Source organism: Pelodiscus sinensis, chromosome Z (assembly GCF_052426305.1).
Source record: "Pelodiscus sinensis isolate ZL-2025 chromosome Z, ASM5242630v1, whole genome shotgun sequence".
Taxonomy (NCBI): domain Eukaryota; kingdom Metazoa; phylum Chordata; order Testudines; family Trionychidae; genus Pelodiscus; species Pelodiscus sinensis.
This window is the reverse complement of record NC_143085.1, coordinates 22605020-22628043: the sequence shown is the minus strand read 5'-3', so window position 1 is coordinate 22628043 and position 23024 is coordinate 22605020. Positions and strand designations below refer to the sequence as shown.

Below are 23024 nucleotides of genomic sequence, written 5' to 3'. Positions count from 1 at the left end.
AGGGAGACGCGAAGCTAGCGCCCCCCCCCCCCCAGCAGACCAGGGAGACGCGGAGCGGCTTTTCTCAGCAGACACCTCAGCTTGAGAATAAAGGACTGAGGGAAGTGAGGTGTGGGAGAATAAAACTGAGCTCTGGAGAAATGTTTGGCTAGAGTTTCCCCTACAATATGTACCAGTTCCGACTTACATACAAATTCAACTTAAGAACAAACCTACAGTCCCTATCTTGCACGTAACCCGGGGACTACCTGTATTTATTACTTCAACACTGAGGGTGAAAAGTGTCTGGGTAATATATACAACTTGACATTAGAAGAGCTGGGTTCCATTTCCACATCTTTCATAGACTTCCTGTGTGAACTTGAGCAAACCAGTTAAACTATCAGTGCTTTAATTTCCCTATTTATACAAAGGAATAATAAAACTCCCCCAACCTCTCAGGAGTGCTGTGAGACTTAACTACCTTGCATATATTAATTACTATAGATCCTCAGAGACAAAAGCCCTGGATGAATACTAAGTAATATAATAAATGGTTTGTTGATTGTCTCATAAAACTTGTGCCCCAAACCTATTTTATGGTTTTTAAGAATTTGAAATATTAATATTTATACTGGCTTTGTTCCCTCTTTCAGTGTGCAAACCTTCAAGAAATAATTTTAACAGATTTTTTTTGTTCTGTTTTCTGAGCTACATGGACTTATTTCCACATATTCCTAGTGGCTGGTGTTAGGACCCAGAAAGGAGACAGCAGCAACATGATTATAAATAGAGTACCAGAATGGGACAAAGTTTGAGAAGAAAGCATGACGTCACTCAGGCTTTCTCTCCACCCAAAGAGATCTTGGATGAAGGTGCAAACTTGAGTCATGCAAGCAAGAGGTTAGCAACTTATTTCAATCCAATTCCTAAGGAAATAGTGGGAGTTTGCCCCACATAAAGTAAAGAGGTATTTTTCAAACGGAAGTAACAAAACTGAGTTTGGATCTTTGACAAACTGAAAACAGTTGAATGTAAAAGACAACTATAGAAAGCAGAAGTTGAAAAATAAGATCTCTCTCTTTTTTGGCATAACTTGCAGCAGAATTATACGCTTTTCTGTGGAACTGTATGTTTTTGGGACTAATAGATTTCATCTTATAATTTTTCTGCCGTCACAGTAATATATCTATGAAAAACGAAAGGGATTTAAGTGTGAAGGAGGAAAATATTCCTGAAGGATATGGAAGCAAATTTTGTTGTCACTGAAGGAATGGACATCTTGAACCAGTGTGGAAAAAGCCCCTTTTAAAAGAAAAAGTGGTAAAGGAGAATTGGTGTTTGTAACTGAAATCTCCCAGGAGTTTGATCTCAGTTGCATGTTTAACCTCAAAATGACCATGAACAATTTGTTATCTCTGTTCTCTTATTGTTTCTTGCTGATTCTATTTCATTCTAAATATCAGGTAATATTCTCAACATGATTAATATTAAAATTTATTTGGATTTCTTTTTATCGACATGCTTACTTGTCAATGTTTGTTTTATGTTCAGGTATATGGAAACAATTCAAGGCTATCCAAACATCCAGGTGAGGAATTATTTTGTTTTACCACTTTTTTTGTTTGTTGTTTATTACTTCCATCTTGTGTTTAATTGTTACAGTACGTTACTAAAACTTTTGCTTTCTGATACGCACATTTCATTTTTTTTGTGATACAGCCATCATATATGTATATATAAGTACCACACTAAAAATATAATATAGGGCAATCAGTTCAGAATACTAGACAATCTCAATAATTTACAATTGCAGTTCTCAGTACAACTGACATTCTGCATAAACTAGTTCAAAGGAAATGCTGCTTGCATTTACACACAATAGTTTACACACCTTTGTGTTTTGAGAATCTGTTTACAATTCTTCTTTTTTCTTTGAGTAGTTCTTTGAATCGGACTTGCACAGTTTACTTTTCCTTTCAGAATGCCACATTAGCACTCAGCACTTCAAATTCACTGACTTACAGCTAGAGAAGCCAGTTTGTAAACTTTATGGTGCATTTACATAGCTTCACTCTCTCAAGCCATTTATGATTAAGTGTAATTTGCTCGGAACTGAACATCAGCATGTTTTTCTTCTGAGCTCCAGTCATCTGTTTTCAATGCAAAAATCACTCTGGTTTATTTTGTGTGTTTGTAACAGGAAAGATCTTCCATTCACACAAAATAGTTTAACCTCATGGTGGTGTGCAAGTACAATTTTACTCTTTAATCAAGCCACACATTGCCTGGAGCTTTTAATTCCTACTCACATGTACTTACTTTCAAAATAAAATATTGCTTGTAGCAGGAAAAGCTCCATGGTGCTATTGTGATATGGCTTTCCCATCCCTACCTTGTTATCTCAGTGCTAATAGAGTATGCCTAACACAGTTTGCTTGTTCATGTGAGTTTCTTTTGTTTCAGCTTCATCTGGTAATGTTAATGTATTGTCTCAATTCAATAAGGCTGCTTAATCCTTAGCTAGGAAAGCAATGTAAGAAACATAGTAGCACACTTAATATATTGGGCAACCCAATTACAGAATAGTTACAATTTATAGTATGGAACTTTAGTATAAGGACCAAGTACCGCCCTCATTCCTAAATCATGCTACCCATTTGAACTGTATTGTAATTTGGTTGTTTAGCTTGGTCCTATGTATAACATAGATGCTTAATGTTTTTTACAAAACAAAATCAAGGGAAAAAGTAGTAATGGTTTTCAACCTGTTGGGCTGTGTCTACATTGGCACCCCTTTCCGGAAAAGGGATGCTAATGTAGACTTTGGAATAGGCAAATCCACGGGGGATTTAAATATCCCCCGCAGCATTTGCATTAACATGGCTGTCGCTTTTTTCCGGCTTGGGGAAAAGCCGGAGAAAAGCGCCAGTCTAGACATTATTCTCCGGAAAATAAAGCCTTTTCCGGAGGATTTCTTATTCCTACTTTCAATGAAGTCTAACTACTCCCCCTATTCAAGTAGGAATAAGAAATCCTCCGGAAAAGGCTTTATTTTCCGGAGAATAACGTCTAGACTTGCGCTTTTCTCCGGCTTTTCCCCAAGCCGGAAAAAAGCGGCAGCCATGTTAATGCAAATGCTGCGGGGGATATTTAAATCCCCCGCGGATTTGCCTATTCCAAAGTCTACATTAGCATCCCTTTTCCGGAAGGGATGCCAGTGTAGACGTAGCCTTGTTGTTAGAGCCTCCTCAAGATGAAGTGGCTATCAAATGGAGGCAGCATGATTTAATGCATCAGATGCTGGACTGGGAATCAGAAAGAGCTGCATTCTAGTCCTGGCTCTGCCACTAGTCTATTGTCTGATGTTAGGTAGGGTAAGTTCCCCTCTCTGTGTTTATTTCCACTCCTTACCTGTCTGTGGAGACAGTAGGCATTTTGGGTAGAGACTCTCCCTATGGGCATGTCTACACTGGGGAGTTATTTTGAAATAATTCCCCTTATTTCAAAATAACAAGACGAACCTCCACACTATCAAGCCTGTTATTTCGAAATAAGGGGCTTGTTATTTCAAAATAATAATTCCTGCTGGTGAAGAGGACTAAGCTTATTTTGAAATAGTTATTCTGGGAGTTATTATTTTGAAATTATTTATTTCGAAATAACCTGGTAGTGTAGACATAGCCTCTGTCTTTGTACAATATCTTGCATAATGGAATTCAGATCTCAGTTGGGGCTTTTAGGAGCTAGTGTAATATAACTAATAATAATGAAGTGTTGTTCTCTGACATAGTTAGTTATTGCTGTCTGTTCATTTTCTGCATGGCCTTTTAGTTTTTCTCTGACTTCTCATTGGTATCTCTGATTCCCTTTACTCATTCAAAAATTAGATGGTACTGGATGTGGCAGACATCTGCACAAAGCAGCCTCATAAACCAGTGTGCATGCTCTATGGCAGTGGTCTCCAACCTTTTTACACCCAAGATCACATTTTAAATGACAGACCAAGCCAAGATTTACCGCCCCTCCCCTTCCTTGAAGCCCTGCCCTCTCTATTCTCCTCCTCTCCATCATCTGCTATCCCCAACCCTTATACTGCTACTTTAAAAAAAAAATTCCACCATTCCTCGCAGCTACTCACCTGTGCTGTTGCTCGGTGAGTAGCTGCTCCTCAAATGAGGAAATCTAATGTAAATGTACTGCACAGGCATGCAGTTCAGAGAGGGCTCAAGAGCTACTCCTAGAGCCCCTCAGATCTACTGGTAGCTCGCGATCTACTGGTTGGTGACCACGGCTCTATGGGTTGCCTGATCTGTTGTCTCAAAGAGGGGGAGTAGTTAGACTTCATAGAAAAATTGGATCAGCATCATCTGCCCATGTAAATTCTTCTGATACCCTGGAAAGCTGCTGCCTTCATTTACTCTAGAGGATGTCAGTATATGTTCTGGGAACACAGAGCGAGAGCCCATACCAAAGCTTTAGGGACTCACAGGAAAATACACTTCCTCCTAATCCTATACATGCCTTATTCCCTCTGCTTTCTTTTCACACCAGAAATCCCAGGAGGAGCAGGGCTTGGGTTGGGATGTTCAGGAAATTATATCAGATTACAAGCATCTCTTGTGATTTGCCTTTCTGTTTAAACACTTTCTGTCTTTCTTCCAGTTAGGTCTGACCACAAGTTTTGCAAATGTGCAAAGTAACATATGTGGTATCATTTCACCTCATCCATGCATGCATCACATGCTGCAAATAAACTAACCAGCCCCACTGCAGCTGCAAACTGGACATTCAATGGCCTGGTTAGCAGTGCCAACTGGATCCTCCAGGCTTCCTTTTTAACTGGGGGTTCTGGTCCAAAACCAGATACCTGGTGACCTTATTGAAAATATTTTTGGGCAGGGAGGGCAACTAGGGACTCCAGTCTCTTATATAGATCAATAGTGTTAGACAATACTATAGATGGCTAAATAGGGCATCACTAGGGCTGGTAGGTTAGGTGTGAAGCAGGGCTGAAGCAAATCCAGCTGCTTTAGTTCCACAGACCTACACTTACCAATTCTCCATATTATACAACCCTTCCCCTACACTACTGTGGTATTTAGCAATTACATCAGCAACATTCCCTAATCCCCAAATCCCTTCAGTCTTCAAGCATTGAAATCCTGAAATTGTGGCAGGGGGGCAAAGAGGAGAGCAACATCTAAAGTAAAATATTGATTGTGCTGGCTACAGTTTCACTAAAGGTGTGGCCAAATCCCTTCAAGTCTACAATGAAAAATAAACTTATTTGTGTTCAAAACCAGTGTCTCTATGTGACAGAACTCCTGTAACACTGTTAAAGTGAATGCAACATTGAGAATGGGCATTAAGTGGCTTAAGTGCCAGGGAAAATCTGCTTGTAGTTGGTGTTAACTTACATATCCACGTTTTATAAGACCCTTGGAATGTTTGGCTAGCGAATGGGCTAAATGTTAATTTGAGCTAGTTCGGCAGCATGTTACTTTTCTCACTGTTTTCAACTTGCCTTCCCTGCCCCCTGTCTTTCCCTAGGTTCCTGGGATGTTGCCAGGGAGTCCAAACAAGTTCTAGGAGAATTATTAACTCCATGGAATTATATGACAGGGTCATACTAAATCATTCTGATACCTTTATCTGGAGTCAGTAGTAATTTCTTGCTACATGAGTTAACCCTAGTCAAGCCACTCCTTATCTCTCCGAGTTACAGAAAGATAAAGGATTACTCATGTTAATAAGAGATGACAGGACCAAGTCTTTGATTAGGCTTCCTAACTGCAATCCAAACATCATAGTAAATATACACTATAATTTATATATAAATATGTGTGTCTGTGTACATATGTATATATATATGTTAAATAATTTTGTTTGTGTGTATGTATAGGCATGTTTGTATACACACACCTACGAAAGGTAGGGAGATGGACTTGTAGTTGGGTTGTTTTTATTTTGCTTTTCCTCTCTATTACTCCATTCCACTGCTTTTTGGGGGGAATGCATGGGGAAAGGATAACATGAGTTTTGTGCAGGTAGCTGAAAAATGATAGGGAGGTCATTTGGAAAGCAAGACTAGTAAATAGTTTCTAAGCATGGAAGGATGAATGGAAGGCAAATACTTGCCTGAGACAAAGAACAATTGGGCAGGGACTTTGGATTCTAGGTATCTAGCCATTGAAGGTGACTGGAAGACATAATATTTTGTCTTATGATTGGTTTTGAAATTTATTTTTGTTCTGCATTGGAAGGACAAGACTGTGTGGGCAAGTCTACACTGGAGAAGATTGACCCTCTGGAGGCCGATCTTCTAGAGTTTGATTTAGTGGGACTAATGTAGAACCTCATATTGAATGCTGAGGGCAGCCCCTGAAGGCATCCTGTATTCCTCATTCTGTGAGGAGTAAGGGAAGCAAATGGAAGGGTGTGCTCCCATTGGCCTCCTGCAGTGTAGATGTTGCAGTGGCTCAGCTTAAGGTAAGCTGACCTATCTGGTCTAGTGTAGACCTATGTATTTGGAGGTTACAGCCCTGTCTTAGGAAGTTAGGCTCCTATGTTCAAATCCTGCCTTGACTGATTCAAAGTAGAGTTTTTCAACCCAGATCACCCAGCAGAGTAGGATTCAAACCTTGATCGTCTGTGCCCCAGCTAACTAGCCAGTAATAGTCTTTCTTTCCCTTCCTCAAATCTTCCTAACATCCAGTTTATTGGAAACGGATAAGTCTCTGAAAAATGTTTTAGCTTCAATGAAAGGTCATATGTGGCTTAGATTTCATGTTGGCAAGAATGTTTCAATCAGCTCTACTAGCCCTAGTGTATCTGTTTTGGGGTTTAATAGAAGATATGAATCTTGGGTATTTCCTAACTAGCACCAAATTCAATTAAAAACAACTGAAAAAACAGTAAAAAAAATTTAACCTCTGTAAATGCTGGATTTGTAGATACCTTCCCCCACCTCACAAAAAAGAGTAAACAGATTTATTTATGCCATTAGAATGATTTGTCATCATGACGAGCAAAAAAACCCATGCTCATTTTCAAGAGTCTGGCTCTGGCTGATTACACATTCTTTTCCAGCACAGCTTGCTTTATTCTAGGAATAAAAAAGTTTCTTACAAGTAATAAGATAACATAAAAATGTTATGTATTTGCCTTTTTATTAATCCTAGACCCTTGATATAGAGCATTACCTTAACACACCATTTAATTGTTTTGGGCAGTCTGCTTCTGCTCCAGCTTGAGAATTCACATCTCCTTAAAGCATTCTCTAGTTGACATCAATTAGATTCTTGAGATAAATCTGCCATTGGGAAATGGGAACCATCAGATGATCTGCTTTTGTCAACTTGTTCACCTGGAGCGCAGTGTAACCATCTGCAACTGAAGAAGATGTTTAGGGAACAAAATGTTCCTATTAGCCATAAGATTTATTTTTTCACTTTTTGTGGGGAAAAGGAGGTTCTGAAGAAATAGCAGCTGCTGCATACTGAGCAGTTATCTCTTTTCCAATGCCACTAAATATTTTGGAATCCAGTTCAGAAAACTCCTTCCTGTGAAGAGTGTGGTTTGTACTCTTTAACCTGTGCACCCTCCCAAATTTCCCCTAACATTACCCTTATCTGTGTTTCTCAATTCCATGGCTTGCTCCAAAAACTTGACAGTATGGCCTCATGAGAATCCACGATTCAGTTTATGGTTGCTCAATACCCATCAGTAGACAAAGTCTCTCATTGGAAAGAGAGGAAAACAGAACCGTTCAGTATAGCGTAAAGGCATGTTAATTTATGCTGCTTTCTTTGGGGAAAGAGGAAGAGTCTTAAGGCACTCAACTTACCTCTTCTACCTATCTCTTGAATTCTGCAGAGCTGAAACACATATAAATAGGTCCTTACAGATATAAGGGAAGGAGGAAAGATGTTGTAAAAAGGAAACTGCCATTATGCACATATCTGGCATTTGGATAATCTCTGAATATTGTCATTAAAATTATGTAAACACTGTGACTTAAGCTTTAGAGTAATGTGTGGAGGATGCATGAAATATAGAAATGTATTTGTTATATGAAAACAGTGGTTCTCAAACTTTTTGGGATCTGGAGCCCTTTACATGAGTAAAAATTTATGTGGAGCCCCAGTGGTGTATGTTAATTGCATCAGTTCGAGGCGATTCTCAATTGTACTTTTAAAGGCTTTCCAGTTTGTCAACCTCGCAGAGCCCCTGGAGATGTATCGCAGAGCCTGGGGTGCCGCAGAGCACAGTTTGAGAAACACTGCATTAAAATATTAGGACCAGTTTGTCCAATTGGTATGAGTCAGAATGTAACTTCAGTACAGACAGTCCTGCTGACTTCCTCAAGCTAGACCCTGCCAGGTAGGTGTCTATCTAATCTGTTCTTAAAACTTCCAATGATGGGGTGTCCATCACTTCCCTTAAAAGCCAAATCAGGAACTTAACTATAATTATATTTAGAAAGTTTCTCCCTAATAGCTAACCTAAATCTCCCTTACTGCTGATTTAGCCCATTACTTTGCATCCTACCATCAGTGGACATAGAGAATAATTGATCACTGTCCTGTTTCTAACAGTCCTTAATGTATTTGAAGCCTTATTAGGTCCCCATCAGTTTTGTTGTCAAGAGTAAACAGTCAGTTTCTGTGTGGAGTCTTCTTTTTCTTATCAGGTCAGGTTTTCTAAATGTGTTATTTTTGTTGCTCTCCTCTGGATTCTCTCTATTTGTTCACAATTTTTTCCTAAAATGGGGTGCCCCGCACTGAAGATAATACTTGTATTCCAGCTGAGACCTCACTGGTATGGATCATCTTTTGTCTGAGGTATAATAGCCTTTTAATACAACCCAGATGATTTTAGCCTTTTTTGCAACTGCATCATATTGCTGGCTCGCGTTCAATTTGTGATTCAGTAACCAGGTCCTTTTCAGTAACTGGTTACTGCTTAGTCAGTTATTCCCCATTTTTGTGGATGGGCATCTGATTCTCCCTCCCTAGGGCTATGTCTAGATTGCAAGCCTCTTTTGAAAGAAACTTTTTCGAAAGATACTTTTGAAAAAGCCTCTTTTGAAAAAGCAAACCGCTTTTTCGAAAGAGAGCCCCCAGGCAGCCTGGATGCTCTCTTTTGAAAAAGCACAGTTTGCATTACATAGTGCCTTTTTTTTGAAAGAGTACTTTCGAAAAAAGGCATTATTCCTTGTAAAACGAGGTTTTTCGTGGTTGAAAAAACTTCTGTGTTCTTTCAATTTATTTTTGAAATAACGCAGCAGCAGTCTAGATGCAGTGGAATTTTTTTCAAAAAAAAGGCCACTTTTTTCGAAAAAACCCTGTAGTGTAGTCCCGTGGTCCCCAACACAGTGCCCGCGGGCGCCATGGCACCCATGGGGGCATTTGTGTGCACCCGCCAAGTGCTCGGGTTTGGCCTGGCCCCGGGCATGTGGTGCATGCATGGGTGCGCAGTGCTTGGCGGGGGGAGCGCCGGGCGCGCAGCGCTTGGCGGGGGAAGCTCCAGCCCCGGGCGCGTGGCACTTGGGGGGGAGCGCCGACCCCGGGCATGCGGCGCTTGGAGGGGGTGCTGTCCCCAGGCGTGCGGCGCTTGCGGGGGGGCACCGGCCCTGGGTTCACGGCGCTTGAGGGGGGCGCCGGCCCTGGGCGTGCGGTGCTTGGAGGGGGCCCTGGTCCCGGGCACACGGCCTTTGGAGGGGGCCCCGGCATGCGGCTATGGGGCGGGCCGCCCCCGGGCGCGCAAGTGTCCCTGCCCCCTGGCGCCCGGCAGGCGAACGGCCACGCCCCCTGGTGCCCGGCAACCTCAAATGGTTGGGAACCACTGGTCTAGACACATCCTAGGTGTAGTAATTTACACTTGTCTTTATTGAATTTCATCTTTTTGATTTCAGCTCAATCTTCCAATCCTCCAATTTGTCAAGGTTGTTCTAAATTCTAATCCTATCCTGCAAATGCTATCGGATCCTCCCAGCTTGGTGTCATCCGCCTATTTTATATATTCTCTACTCCATTATCTGAAAAATTAATGAAAGTATTTAATGGTACTGGATCCAGTATTTGGTACTGGATCCAGCACAGAGCTCTATGGAAGCCCACTAGATCAGTGGCTCTTAAAGTCACCATCTTGCAGGTGGACCATGGGCTTGGAGCTCCCCCCACAGCAGGGAGCCTGCACTAGTGCTCCAGCCCCATGGTCCCCCTTGGATCGTCCGTTCCACATTTGTGGGGGGATGTATCAGACTTGTGGGAGAAGTAAGCAGAGCTGAACACTGCCACTCCCATTCTCCCTAGCAGGGGGAACATCAGCGTAGGAAACCACTTGCATGAAGTCTTTGCCTACTGCTCCCATTGGCCAGAATCACAGCCAATGGGAGCCTGGAAGCATGAACCAAATAAGCACCCTCACCATCCTTCGTGCCCAGACCCCACACCTCCATCACTTTCATGTACCCCCTCCTGCTGAGACCCTGCACTCCTACCATGCTCTTGCAACTCACCTCTCTCCCAGACTTCAGGTTCCCACCTCATCCTGCATCCATTTTGTTATCAAGGGTGGTTGGTAGGTGGTCTGCAGGAAGGTCTGCATTGAGCTGGGTGGGCCACAGGAGAAAAAGTTTGAGAACCATTGCAGTAGATATATCCCCCCAATTTGAACTATCAATATGGCCTTTCAACCAGTTTGTATCCCCCTTACAGTAATTTCATTTAGAGCATTGCTCCCTGGTCTCCTTATGAGAATGTCATGCTAGACTGTGTCAAAAACCTTACTAAAATCAAGGTATACAATGTCTACAGGTTTCTCACTAGCCCAGGACTAGGCCCCTCCCAGGACTCTCAGGTATGCAGCAGCCACTGTTTTAAATGCTGGACTGATCCCTGTGATTCTCTACTTTGGAAGGAGGAGGAAGCTCTGGGTGATCTCCCACCCCCAGCCCAATCCTCAGCTCCTATTGGTTGAAAACCACCAACCAATCAGAACTGACCCCAGCCAATATCTCATGTGCTGTTGTCCAGAAACAGCCAGTCAATATGATATGAGAGACTGGCCTGGTGGGGGGAGGAGGAGTGGAGAGCAAGCCTCTCCCTTCTTCCAGTTGATAGCCACGTGGATGGAACCCAGCCTGCCTTGGGGATGTTATAGCCAGGAGATGCTTAGGTTAGCCCGTCCCAGCCAAAGTCTGCCTCTGGCACCACTGCCCCTCTTGCACTCCAGTTCCCTTCCCCAAGTCACCTTCCACACCCTTTGCACCCCCTGCCCCAGGTCACAACTCCCTCCCACCCTCTCCTCTTCTGCACCCCCACTTCCTTCCTGACCCAACACCAAAATCCCCTGACCCTGGTCACAATCCCCTCCTTAACCCAAACTCCCTCTCAGACCTCACACCATCTCCTGCACCCCAGTCCCTTTCCCTGAGCATTCTTCTGCACCCAGCCTTCATCCTAGAACCTGCACCCCATGCACAAAAAAGTGCAGCCCTTGGCCATTTTCCAATGGAGTGCCTCCCCCCAAAATTATTGTGAACCCCTGCACTAGCCCATAGCTGTTTCTAATGCAGTGTGGGTAGAATAAGTAGATACCTTTTTAAAACTGTCCTCTGTTGCATAACATATGGCTTTAATCCCCATTGGTGTTTATTTCTCTTTATTTCAATGGCTCACTCCTGGTGTGCAGTGTTTAGTTTACATAAAATGTTTTATTTTGCCTAACCTTTTGATCCCCCTCTTTTTCTGGTTTCTACAATGAAGCATCTGTGGAGATGTATTATGACCTTTTACAATTTGTTTTTCCTTGCAAGGGTTTGAAGTTTTACAGACAGCATCCCACTACTGGCCCCTGGAAGATATGGATGGAATCCATGAATTTCGGGATACAAATGGAGGTAGAAGCAGGACTCATGACAATGATAGTAACATAAGTATTTGTGAAAGTCAGTATGTAGCAAGAAAGCTAGAGATATCAAAGCTAAATGGGTTAGAGCTAAAGCCATGGTAGTTGAGAGCTACTTATTTGTGAAATATTTTGACAGTCCAGATGATTTTGCATTTCAAAACTGTGGGGTTTTTTCAAAGTATTCTCAAACATTTTATGAAAAGTCTGCACATTGTTAGGATTATGGAAGAGAAATTATTTTGTATTCCAGAGTGTCATTAAGTTCATATTATTGTCATTTGTTTGGTATATATTTACCTATGCAAAAATACACACAGTGGGTGGGATTTTCACTAGACCCTAAGGAGTTAGGTATCTCTCTCATTGATTTACAGTGGGAGTTGAATGCCTAATTCCTGTAGGCCCTGGATTAGATTCAGAAAGGGACTTTGGTTTTTAAAAACTAACCTGAAATGCATCTCTTAAATCATCATCATCATCACAATTAATAGGAGCAAGAAATACACAATTAAGGATAGTAAGGGCTCTTTTTCAAAAGGAACAATAACTGTGGAAATTCAGAAGCCATTTCAAGAATATATTCAAATAGTTTAATATATAGGGCGTTATCCTAGAAGTTTACTTGCTCATGTGAGCACCTCTGTTGCAATCTATGGTTTAACATAGATGAATAAGGATTACACATAGGAATGAAAGTTTCTAGGATTCGATTGCAGGAGGTTTTCTGGAAGGATGACAAAAACATCTGAAAAATGTTTGTTCTTTCTGTGTGATTTTTTTTGTTCATGTTGAAAGTTATTATTAATGTTATAGGAGATAATCCATTTTCTTAGTTTGCGGCTATTTATATTTTATCCTCCAATGCATGCATCTAATTCCCATTGGCTTCAGTGGGAGTTGCACGCCTGCATCTGAAGGCTGACTCTGAGATAAAGGAAAGGTTTTCTTTATTGCTGTGTTCTCCTGCAGGTGACCATTTTCCTGCTTTTTGATACCACTTTCTGATTACATAACTCTTTAATTCATTGCTGGAGTCCCTCACATTATTTTTTCCACTTGTAATATCATGCAATTGTTTTCATTCCATGTTTCTTCTTATAAAATCTTGTCCTTCATGTTAATCCATTTTATTTGTTGATGTCATTGTGTGGCTGTGATCCAGTTTCATACCTCTCAACAGTTCACTCTTCTGAAAGTCAGTATCACCAAATTAGGTTCTTTTTGAGCACTTTAAATATTAACTGGTTGTTATCATGGTTTATAGCGGTAACACCCTAATGGCAGAAATGACTGTAAATTAAAGGGACATCATTGACATGGAATCTAGTAAATTAAAAAAAATTAAAGAGTTTAAAGGTATTTTCAGCTGCTGCTTCAATACCTTTGTCCCTTTGTTAATTTTTTCTTGCAGTTTTACATCATTTTTTTTTTGTTTTAAGATACATTTTTTCCTCTTTTGTTATAGGAAATACTTCATTGATTTTTGGGCCTTAGGACGAACAATGAAAATGAATGCATACAAAATACTGTTAAATGTACAAAATAAGCAAATCAAAACAACAGTAACATATTTTTCTCTAATAACTCACTATTTATGGCTCTTGAAATGATATAGGAAAAATATCTGGAGACCAAAATATATATTTTTTTTGTAAGCTGATGCTGTTGCTTGAAGCAATGCTTTCTTCATGTCGGTTTCTCTAAGGCCTGGTGTACACACAGATTTTGTACCAGAATAACTATGCTAGTTTCAGGGGATGATTGTTTTTACATGGATATATTTATGCCAATACATTCCTTAGTGTGTATATAATTATAACTTATTTCCCTTCCCATAAAGGAATAACTAAAACATACAATTGTGTCCACACTAGCTGTGTCTAGACTGCATCCCTTTTCCATAAAAGGGATGCAAATTAGACACATCGCAATTGCAAATGAAGCGGGGATTTAAATCCCCCCCGCTTCATTTGCATAAAAATGGCTGCCGCTTTTTTCCAGCTTGGATCTTTGCCGGAAAAAAACTCCAGTCTAGACGCGGATCTTTCAAAAAATAAAGCCTTTTCCGAAAGATCCTTTATTCCTCTTAAAATAAGGAATAAGGGATCTTTCGGAAAAGGCTTTATTTTCCGAAAGATCTGCGTCTAGACTGGCGTTTTTTTCCGGCAAAGCTCTGAGCCGGAAAAAAGCGGCAGCCATGTTTATGGAAATGAAGCGGGGGGGATTTAAATCCCCGCTTCATTTGCAATTGCGATGTGTCTAATTTGCATCCCTTTTATGGAAAAGGGATGCAGTCTAGACACAGCCATTGTGTGTAGTTGTGCTACTTTAACTATACTGTCATTAAAGTAGTACTTCTATGTGTATATAAGCCCTTAAGGGAAAAAAAAGATGCCCAAGAGGTTAAAAAAGTATAATTTACAGGGACACTGAATAACATTTGATCAGTGCTGTGTTGAGAGATATAGACTGGACAATTCATATTGATTTTGTGTTTATTCATTGTTTTGCTTATTTTCTTTTGTTATTTCACCCAGCTCTAAGAATCCACAACTTCACTGTGCTTCCTTCCCATAATTCTACCTTTGTATATACCAATGACTCTGCCTACTCTAACTTCTCTGCAACCGTAGGTGAGGATTCAAGTATTTTTGTTCTGCATTTGTCAAACTGGATTGGTCTAATGTTGGATTTGAAGTTAACACTGTTTGGTTCATTCTTAATGATCCTCTGAACTTTATGGGTCATATTCTGTTCTCAGTTACTCTTACATAAATTGGGAAAAAAGCTGCTGTGATATTATTTAGTAACTCTGGAATAACACTGGTGTAAGCAAGTAGAGCAAGGTTTGTCCTCATGCCTAAGAAACCTCTAACCATTTGAGATGAGCTGTAAATAGGCACTGAAAAATCAATTTGGATGACATTTCAATATAATTTGAATGATTTGTTTATAAGAACTGATTTATAAAATTAAAAGAAAAATAGAGTTGTTGTTTTTCAATTTGTGACCATTAAAGTAACATGTTAAAAAAGAGAACCCTGAAACAATTCTGCAGGATACAAGGGAAAATGGGAGCTACCCATCATGACATGTCTGATTAAAATAGCAGAAAAAGCAGGTACATTGTGTGTTTAATGAAAACTTTCCTATATCTATGCCAGTCAGTAGATCAGAAGGGGAGTAAGCAAAGTGGAAAATGATGACTACCCAGGCAGGCATTTTCAATAAAAATGTATTGGGTCGGAATTTTCACTTGCACTAGCATAAGAGTCACTTCACTGAATTCAGTATGGTTGCTCTAAATTTGTGCAAATGCAACTGCAGTTGGAATCTGACCAGCTACCTTCCTCATAATTAAGTATCAATTTAAAGCTGGTTGTTAGAAAAATGTAAGTGACCAATGAGATGATGAAGGCAGCAATGGTTTAAGTAGTTGGGCAGCTTCAATGTAAGGGTGTGTCTAGACTACATGCCTCCGTCAACGGAGGCATGTACATTAGACAGATAGGGAGAGGGAAATGAAGCCACAATTTAAATAATCGCGGCTTCATTTAAATTTAAATGGCTGCCCCGCTCTGCCGATCAGCTGTTTGTCAGCAGATCGGGGCAGTCTGGATGTGCTGCGGTCGACAAAGAAGCCTTTGTCTATCGGCGCAGGTATGCCTCGTGAAACTAGGTTTACCTGCGCCGATCAACAAAGGCTTCTTTGTCGACCACGGTGCGTCCAGACTGCCCCGATCTGCCGACAAACAGCTGATCGGCAGAACGGGGCAGCCATTTAAATTTAAATGAAGCCGCGATTATTTAAATTGCAGCTTCATTTCCCTCTGCCGATCTGTCTAATCTACATGCCTCCATCGATGGAGCCATGTAGTCTAGACACACCCTAAGAGAGTTAACACTGAAAGCAAAAGGACTCCTGTACCGTATTTTTTACTCTCTAACAGCAGGAGTGGGCGGTCAACTCTGAACTCTATAAAATAATGAACTTCAGATGACTCTGATTCTTTCAGTCTTCTCTTATCTCCTTTATAGTTTTCACAAAATACGATACATTTTATGTGAACATTAAAGAGGATGACACTGATGCCAAAGGAAATACTATGAAAACTGGAATGTGTACCTCTTTGAGATTTATCCTGGCGAGATAGATTCAGAGGTTGTGCTGCTCACTGGGAATACAGAAAAGTTTGCCTAATTTCGTAATGCTAATGCCTTAGAAGAATTTAAAGGAGTCAAATGCTGACTAGAGTTTAGAGATTTTTTTGTCCCTAATGAAGAACAAATACCTGGAGACTGTATGTTTTATGGACAGCAAACTGGGGATTTATCAAGAAATATTTTAGACCAGCTTCACTGAAGGTGTCTTTTATGCCTCCCTACCTGTCCTCTTTTCCCCAGCCTTTGTCTACACTGCAGGGTTTTTGCACAAGAAGCTTTTTGCAGAAGAGATCTTTCACACCTCAAAAGCATATCACAAAAGTGATGTGCTTTTGTGCAAGAGAGCGTCCACACTGCATGTACATTCTTGCGCGGGAAAGTTCTGAGCACCTGTGCTTTTTGTGATAGGCTCTGTTTGTGCAAGAATCCCGTTAAGTGTCCAGACACACCTTTTTGTGCAAGAACTCTTGCGCAAAAAGGAGTTATGTCTTATAGAAGGAAGTATACCTACACCGCAAAAAACCCTCTGATCTGTCAATTGACTGTAGATTTTCTTGCGCAAAAACACGCTTGAGATGTGGATGCTCCATGGGTCTTTGTGCAAAAATGGCTGTTTTTACGCAAAAACCCTGTACTATAGACATAGCCCCAGAGTAGGGTTACCCGAGAGGGGGAAATGCTACTTGGCTGCTGGCTGTTCCTCCCCTCCCTGTGGTCTCAGCTGAATATAAATCATAGAATCATAGAATCCTAGAGCTGGAAGAGACCTCAGAAGGTCATTGAGTCTAGCCCCCTGTCCAAAGCAGGATGAACCCAAACTAAATCATCCCAGCCAGGGCTTTGTCAAGGTGAGACTTAAAAACCTCTAGGGATGGAGAGTCCTTCTCCTCCCTAAGTAACCCATTCCAGTGCTTCTCCACCCTAGTGAAATAGTTTTTCCTAATATCCAACTTAGATGTCCCCCACTGTGACTTGAGTTTTGGACCTTTATTAAGAGACACAATAATATTTATGGGACCGACTCTGTTCAAAAACTTCATCAACAATTTAGATATTGGTATAGAAAGTACGCTTGCAGATAATACCAAGTTTGCAGATGATACCAAGCTGGGAGGGGTTGTGACTAATCTGGAGGATAGGGTCATAATTCAAAATGACCTGGACAAATTGGGGAAATGATCTGAGGTAAATAGGATGAAGTTTAATAAAGACAAATGCAAAGTGCTCCACTTAGGAAGGAACAATCAGTTTCACACATACAGAATGGGAAGCGACTGTCTGAGAAGGAGAATGACAGAAAGGGATCTAGGGGTTATAGTGGACAATAAGTTGAATATGAGTCAGCAGTGTGATGCTGTTGCAAAGAAAGCAAACATGATTCTGGGATGAATTAACAGGTGTGTTGTGAGCAAGACACAAGAAGTCATTCTTCCACTCTACTCTGTGCTGGTTAGGCCTCAATTGGAGTATTGTGTCCAGTTCTGGGCACCGCATTTCAAGAAAGATGTGGAGAAATTGGAGAGGGTCCAGAGAAGAGCAACGAGAATGATTAAAGGTCTAGAGAACATGACCTATGAGGGAAGGCTGAAGGAACTGGGTTTGTTTAGTTTAGAAAAGAGAAGATTGAGGGGGGACATGATAGCAGTTTTCAGGTATCTAAAAGTGTGTCATATGGAGAAGGGAGAAAACTTGTTCATCTTGGCCTCTGGGGACAGAACAAGAAGCAATGGGCTTAAACTGCAGCAAGGGAGGTTTAGGTTGGACATTAGGGAAAAGTTCCTAACTGTCAGGGTGGTCAAACACTGGAATAAATTGCCCAGGGAGGTTGTGGAATCCTCATCTCTGGAGATATTTAAGAGTAGGTTAGATAAATGTCTATCAGGGATGGTCTAGCCAGTATTTGGTCCTGCCATGAGGGCAGGGGACTGGACTCGATGACTTCTCGAGGTCCCTTCCAGTCCTAGTATTCTATGATTCTATGATTCTATATGAGGAACGGGGAGTGATGTGTATGTTGCACCATCTATAGGGTGTAAAGCTAATTTCCTATAGTATGACTGGCCATCTCTGGAGAAGTATAGAGGTAAATGAGGCTATAGCTTTGCTTCTACATTTTTGGGGTGATTCAGGGATGCCAAAGGGTCAAGTCTCTGCATTCTCCTGGCCCATGGAGTGTTGCTGAATTGAATGCAAGCTCAGAGGACACATATAAAAAATTCTGTTTGTACTCTGGTCCATTACCATGCATCTATGCTAGGACCATATACAATCTTACCTTATCTCTGTTATTACAGCCAGGTGATTGCAGATACCAACCATAGTCCTGGATAAGACTTCTGTATTTCAGCAGGAAAAAGACCCTATTATTCTTGCCAGTGCCTGTCCAATGGACAACTCTTATCTTGAAAGTGCCTTTTACAGAAGGCAGTGTTTTGAGAAGACATAAAATTCTGAATTCTCACTGTCATTAGAAATCCATGGCACAGTTTGCAAAAATGGTATTTTTAACAGTAATGCCCAGGACAAATTCCAAATGAGGCACTTGAATTCTACCTGCCTAACCTGTAATTAAAGAAAAATTGTGTGGTAGTTTGTGTCCTGCAGATTGAAGTGTTACTGGGAACTTGTCTTCAGTGTTAAAAAACCTGACTGTTTTATCTCTGGGTAACTAACATGCATGAGTATCATGAGATAAAAACACAGTGAAGACAAAGCACTTCAGTTCCATGATCTGCCCATTTGCGACAGCATGTCTGCCCTGCACTGGCCCTTTAAGAGATTAAAACACAGCCCTGGGTGAGGGCTGGAGCCAGGGATCAAACAGCTGCAGTAGATAGCTGCCAATTAGGGACCAGCTGTAGGCTATATAAATAAGGGCTCCAGGAGGGAGGAAGGCAAAGACAGGTTTGCTCTGGCTGGGGACCTAGTTGCTATGGAAGTGAGAAGTTTCCTGATTTAGAGCAGGGCTGGGGAAAGTCAGTAAGGGCTGAGGAAGCTCTGGCCAAGAAAACTCTCAAGCTGCAGGGTCTGAATCAAATCCTCAGGGTACTAGTGCTGTGGGCAGGCAGGCAGGATAGGCAAAAGCAGCAGGTCCATTCCCTTTTGCCAATGATAAGTGGCCATTTCAGACTGCAGTTTGCCCCTGTGACTAGATGAAGACTGGCAGTGGGTCACTAAGGCAAGGTGGGCATAGGGGGATTGAGGGCCCACAGAGGGGGAGGATTTGAGAGTATAAGGGCAATACGGTAGGGCAGTACCCAAGTAGTAGTATGCCATTGTCTGGGAGAGATGTGGGCTGTGACCTAGAGTAGTGGAGAATAACAGCAACAGCGGGTTAGACACCAGCCAGAAGAGGGCACTCCAGCAACAAAAGGCTAATTCCCTGAACTACCAGCAGGTGGTGTTCTTGGTGCTGAGGCCCACCCTGTCACACCAATATCTAGGCCTGGAAACATCTGCAGCAAACTTACCTTATGGCAAACCTAAAACACTTTGTCTTTACTGAGTTGTACTTTTGGATAGTTCACCTTCATTCCATCTGAGATAAAAATCCCACAGGTGTGAGGGTTTTTTTTAAGCAATGAAGAAGACAGGGCCTAAAAATCACAAGTAGTTACACATGTTAAATAAGAACAGTCATGTTCTTTTGAAACACCCTGGAACATATGTGCATTTCTGCCTTCTGCCTAAAATACTTCTAGTATCTTTCTTTAAAATGTTCTTTTTGATGAAAAATGATCAAAAAGTCATTTTCTAAAATAGAAATGTTTGAGAGAAAAAAAAATTTTTTTTGGCTCAAAAAATTTCCCGGGGTTTGGCGAATTCCCTGACTAACTCTATATCTGAACAATAAGCCGGAAATGTCTATCAAGTGCTACCTGTAATCAGAACTCTAGAATATGTAAACTTCACTCCGGTTATTTTCAAGTTCAGGTTGTACCTCCTTTGTCTGGCATCCTCAGACCTTACCAGTCCCAAACAAGTGGATTTGGCAGACCAGGGAAAGTCCTTCCCAACATGGCTTATGCTGCCCAGATGCCCCTGGCTATGGCACCAGCCCAGCCTATTCTGTCTGTCTATGGCTCCCCAGGCTGAAGCTCCATGGCTGCCACCAGGGCTGGAGCTCTGTGGATACCGCTGCTGCCCCCTGTCTCCATGGCTGGAGTTGGAGTTCTGCAGCTGCTGCTGCTAGCCCCTGAGCTCTGCAGCTGGGGCCAGAGCTTTGTGGCTGCTGCTGACAGCCCACAAGCTCTGTGTCTGGGGACAGTGTTGCAGCTGCAGCTGCTGGCCTCTTGCTACTGACCAGCCTCAGGGGCTGGAACACTCTGCTGCTCCTCCGCTTTCCCCCACAACATGGGGCTCCCAGCTGAGTCGTCGTCCTCCCCTGCCATTCCTGCCCCACAGCCCAACTTCTCTATACCTGAGCTCGGTGGTCCAGGAACATCCATGGTCCTGCTGGATCAAAGATGTTGCCGGACCACAATGTCCCAGTTAAGTAATTTCTGGGTAGTAATTTCTGGCCCTGCTGGTTCTGCTATACAGATGATTTGTTTGAACAGGGGATTAGGAAGGATAGATAAATATAATTTCCATAGATTATAATTTATGGTAAGACTGTATGATGTGTCTTTCATTTATTTTATTCTAAAAAGGGGAGACAGAAAGATAAACATATTAAAAATGCTTCAGTCATTTGAGTCATGTCCCAAGAAACTGTCAGCACATGAGAATGTTAAAGGATTATATTTTAATTTTCTTTCCTTAGATATTGTAGAAGGAATGGTCAATAAAGGAATTTACTACACTGGAGAAAAAGGAGTTACCTTTCTATTCTTTGGAACCTACCAAAATTCTTGCATTAATAATCCAGACATTTGTGGACCTGAAGGTGAGTGCCATACCATCATTATTACTGTTTATTTTTATTATAATGTAATCATAAAAATTCCAGTAACCATGGTGAGTTAGGCCATATCTTTCCTTGGATGACAGATCATGTAGCCTCAAGATATCAGTGGCAACTGTGTTTAAATCCCCTCCCCTTTTTTGGCTGAAAAAATTAGTTAAAAAAACAGCTCAAATTTTTACACAGGGAACTTAAACATCTGAGGTGTAACACGAAGTCTTTATTTTGCAAATACAATTTCTTTCTAAAGTTCTAATTTATGACTCTGCCAATTACTGAGTAAAAAAAATAGTTACAACTACATAGGAAAAAACTTTCTCTCTTGAATACCAGTTTACATTAAGCGTAATTCCACTAAAATCAATGGGATTAGACAGCATCTAGCTGGTTATTGTAAGAGCAGAACCAGTCTTCCTGTGTTCCAAAACAATATTCCTTAACATGACAAGAACAGAAATACTTATTTAAGCACTGCAGCATGTCAAACAGAGGTGTTGTCTTGTAGGTTTCAAATTTAGGAGATTAGTAGATGAAGTCTTTTTACCAAAACGTGGTGGCCATTTTTATGCAAATTAGGTGCGGGATATTTAAATCCCTGCCTCATTTGCAATGTCAACCTGCCTAATTTGCATCCCTCTGCCAACAGAGGGATGCAATCTAGACATACCCATAGAGACTAACAAATATATATATATATATATATATAGGCTTGTGACAGGGCACTTGCTCTGCACTGGCCCTTTAAGGGCAAACCCCAGCCCTGACCAAGGGCTGAGAGTAAAGGCCCAGCTGAGGTAGGTCTCACTAATTAGGGCCCAGGTGGGGGCTAGATAATGAAGGACTCCTGGAGGGAGTGGGAGAACTGACTGTGGTTCAGGACAGAGAGTAGCTGGGACTGCTGGGGAAGCAGAAGGTTTCCTGGAGGGGCGCAGGTCCACACACACCCTTTGCCAGTGATGAGTGGCCATTACAGACTTCAGTTTGCCCCTGCAGGGGTTAGATGAAGACTGTCAGTGGGTCCCTGAAGCGAAGGTGATACAGGGAGACTGGGTGCTTCCTGTGGGGAGAATAGGGTGCCCGGGGAAAGGGAGGACCCTGAAGTACATGTGGAGGAAACAACACACTCCGCCCCGGAAGGGGACACAGAGAGACTGGAGTGGGCACTGTCGGAGGGCAGTGTCCTGAAGAGGATGCTGTGGACAGGAGGAACACAGGGAGACACTACCTAGAGGGGGGCACCCAGCGAGGCAGGCGAGCTAATTCCCGGGACTGCTGCCTGGAGGCGCCAGGGTGGTAGGTCAGACCCATGAAAAGGTTCGTGAGCTTTTGTGGGTAAAACCCAATCATCTGAGGAAGTATATGAAAGCTCATGATATTATATATATTTTTTGTTAGTCTCTGAGGTGCCACAGGACAACTTGTTGTCTTCACATATAGACAGTGGCTCTTCAGCATGCTTGTGATTAAGAACTTGGTCTTATAAGGCGCGTCTACACAGCAGGGGTAACCTTAAAATAATCTATTCAAATTGAGCTATGCCAATTGTGTAGCTTATTTTGAAATAGCTCATTTCAAAATTGGGGGCATCTACCCCACACTTATTTTGAAATAGAGCACTCTTCCTCCGACTTTCCTTACTCATACAATGAGGGTTACAAGAGTCAGAGTAAGAAGTCCTCCAACTTGACAAGCATTTCAACATTATTTCAAAATAACTGCCTGCTGTGTACACATGGACAAAGTTATTTTGAAATAATGCTAGTTATTTTGAAATAATGTTGCTGTGTAGACATATCCGTAGTCATGACAGTGAACAGGAATTTCATATTTACCATCACTGGATGTAGTACTGGATGCTATAGTTGTAGTACTGAGTTATAAAGTGATTACATCAGTTGCTCAAAAAGTAGTTATTTATTCGAAAGGATTAAACAGACTACCTGTGGGTCATTGCTGATTTAGCTATAGTGCTCTTGACGGACAAGAATGGCATAAGGTGCAGAAAGTGCAAGAGTGTTCTGCAGCATATGGTATTTCATGAAATTAGTTCAGATGG

The 23024-nt window shown here is 41.6% G+C and overlaps 1 protein-coding gene across 4 annotated transcripts in view; it reads left to right on the top strand.

Moving 5' to 3' along the window:
- Positions 1 to 805: 805 nt before the first annotated feature.
- ADGRD1 (adhesion G protein-coupled receptor D1) overlaps positions 806 to 23024 on the top strand; it is a 332179-nt gene continuing 309960 nt past the window's right edge. The window contains exons 1-5 of one of the 4 annotated variants that reach the window (XM_006120531.5): positions 806 to 1445; positions 1534 to 1570; positions 11804 to 11887; positions 14436 to 14531; positions 20828 to 20950. In XM_006120531.5, coding sequence (XP_006120593.3) covers positions 1359 to 1445; positions 1534 to 1570; positions 11804 to 11887; positions 14436 to 14531; positions 20828 to 20950 — 427 coding nt within the window. In that variant the 5' untranslated portion in view covers positions 806 to 1358. Of the gene's footprint in view, positions 1446 to 1533; positions 1571 to 8145; positions 8365 to 11803; positions 11888 to 14435; positions 14532 to 20827; positions 20951 to 23024 lie in introns of those variants that run through there. The other 3 variants (XM_006120532.5, XM_075898421.2, XM_075898422.2) reach the window with 3 other exon arrangements.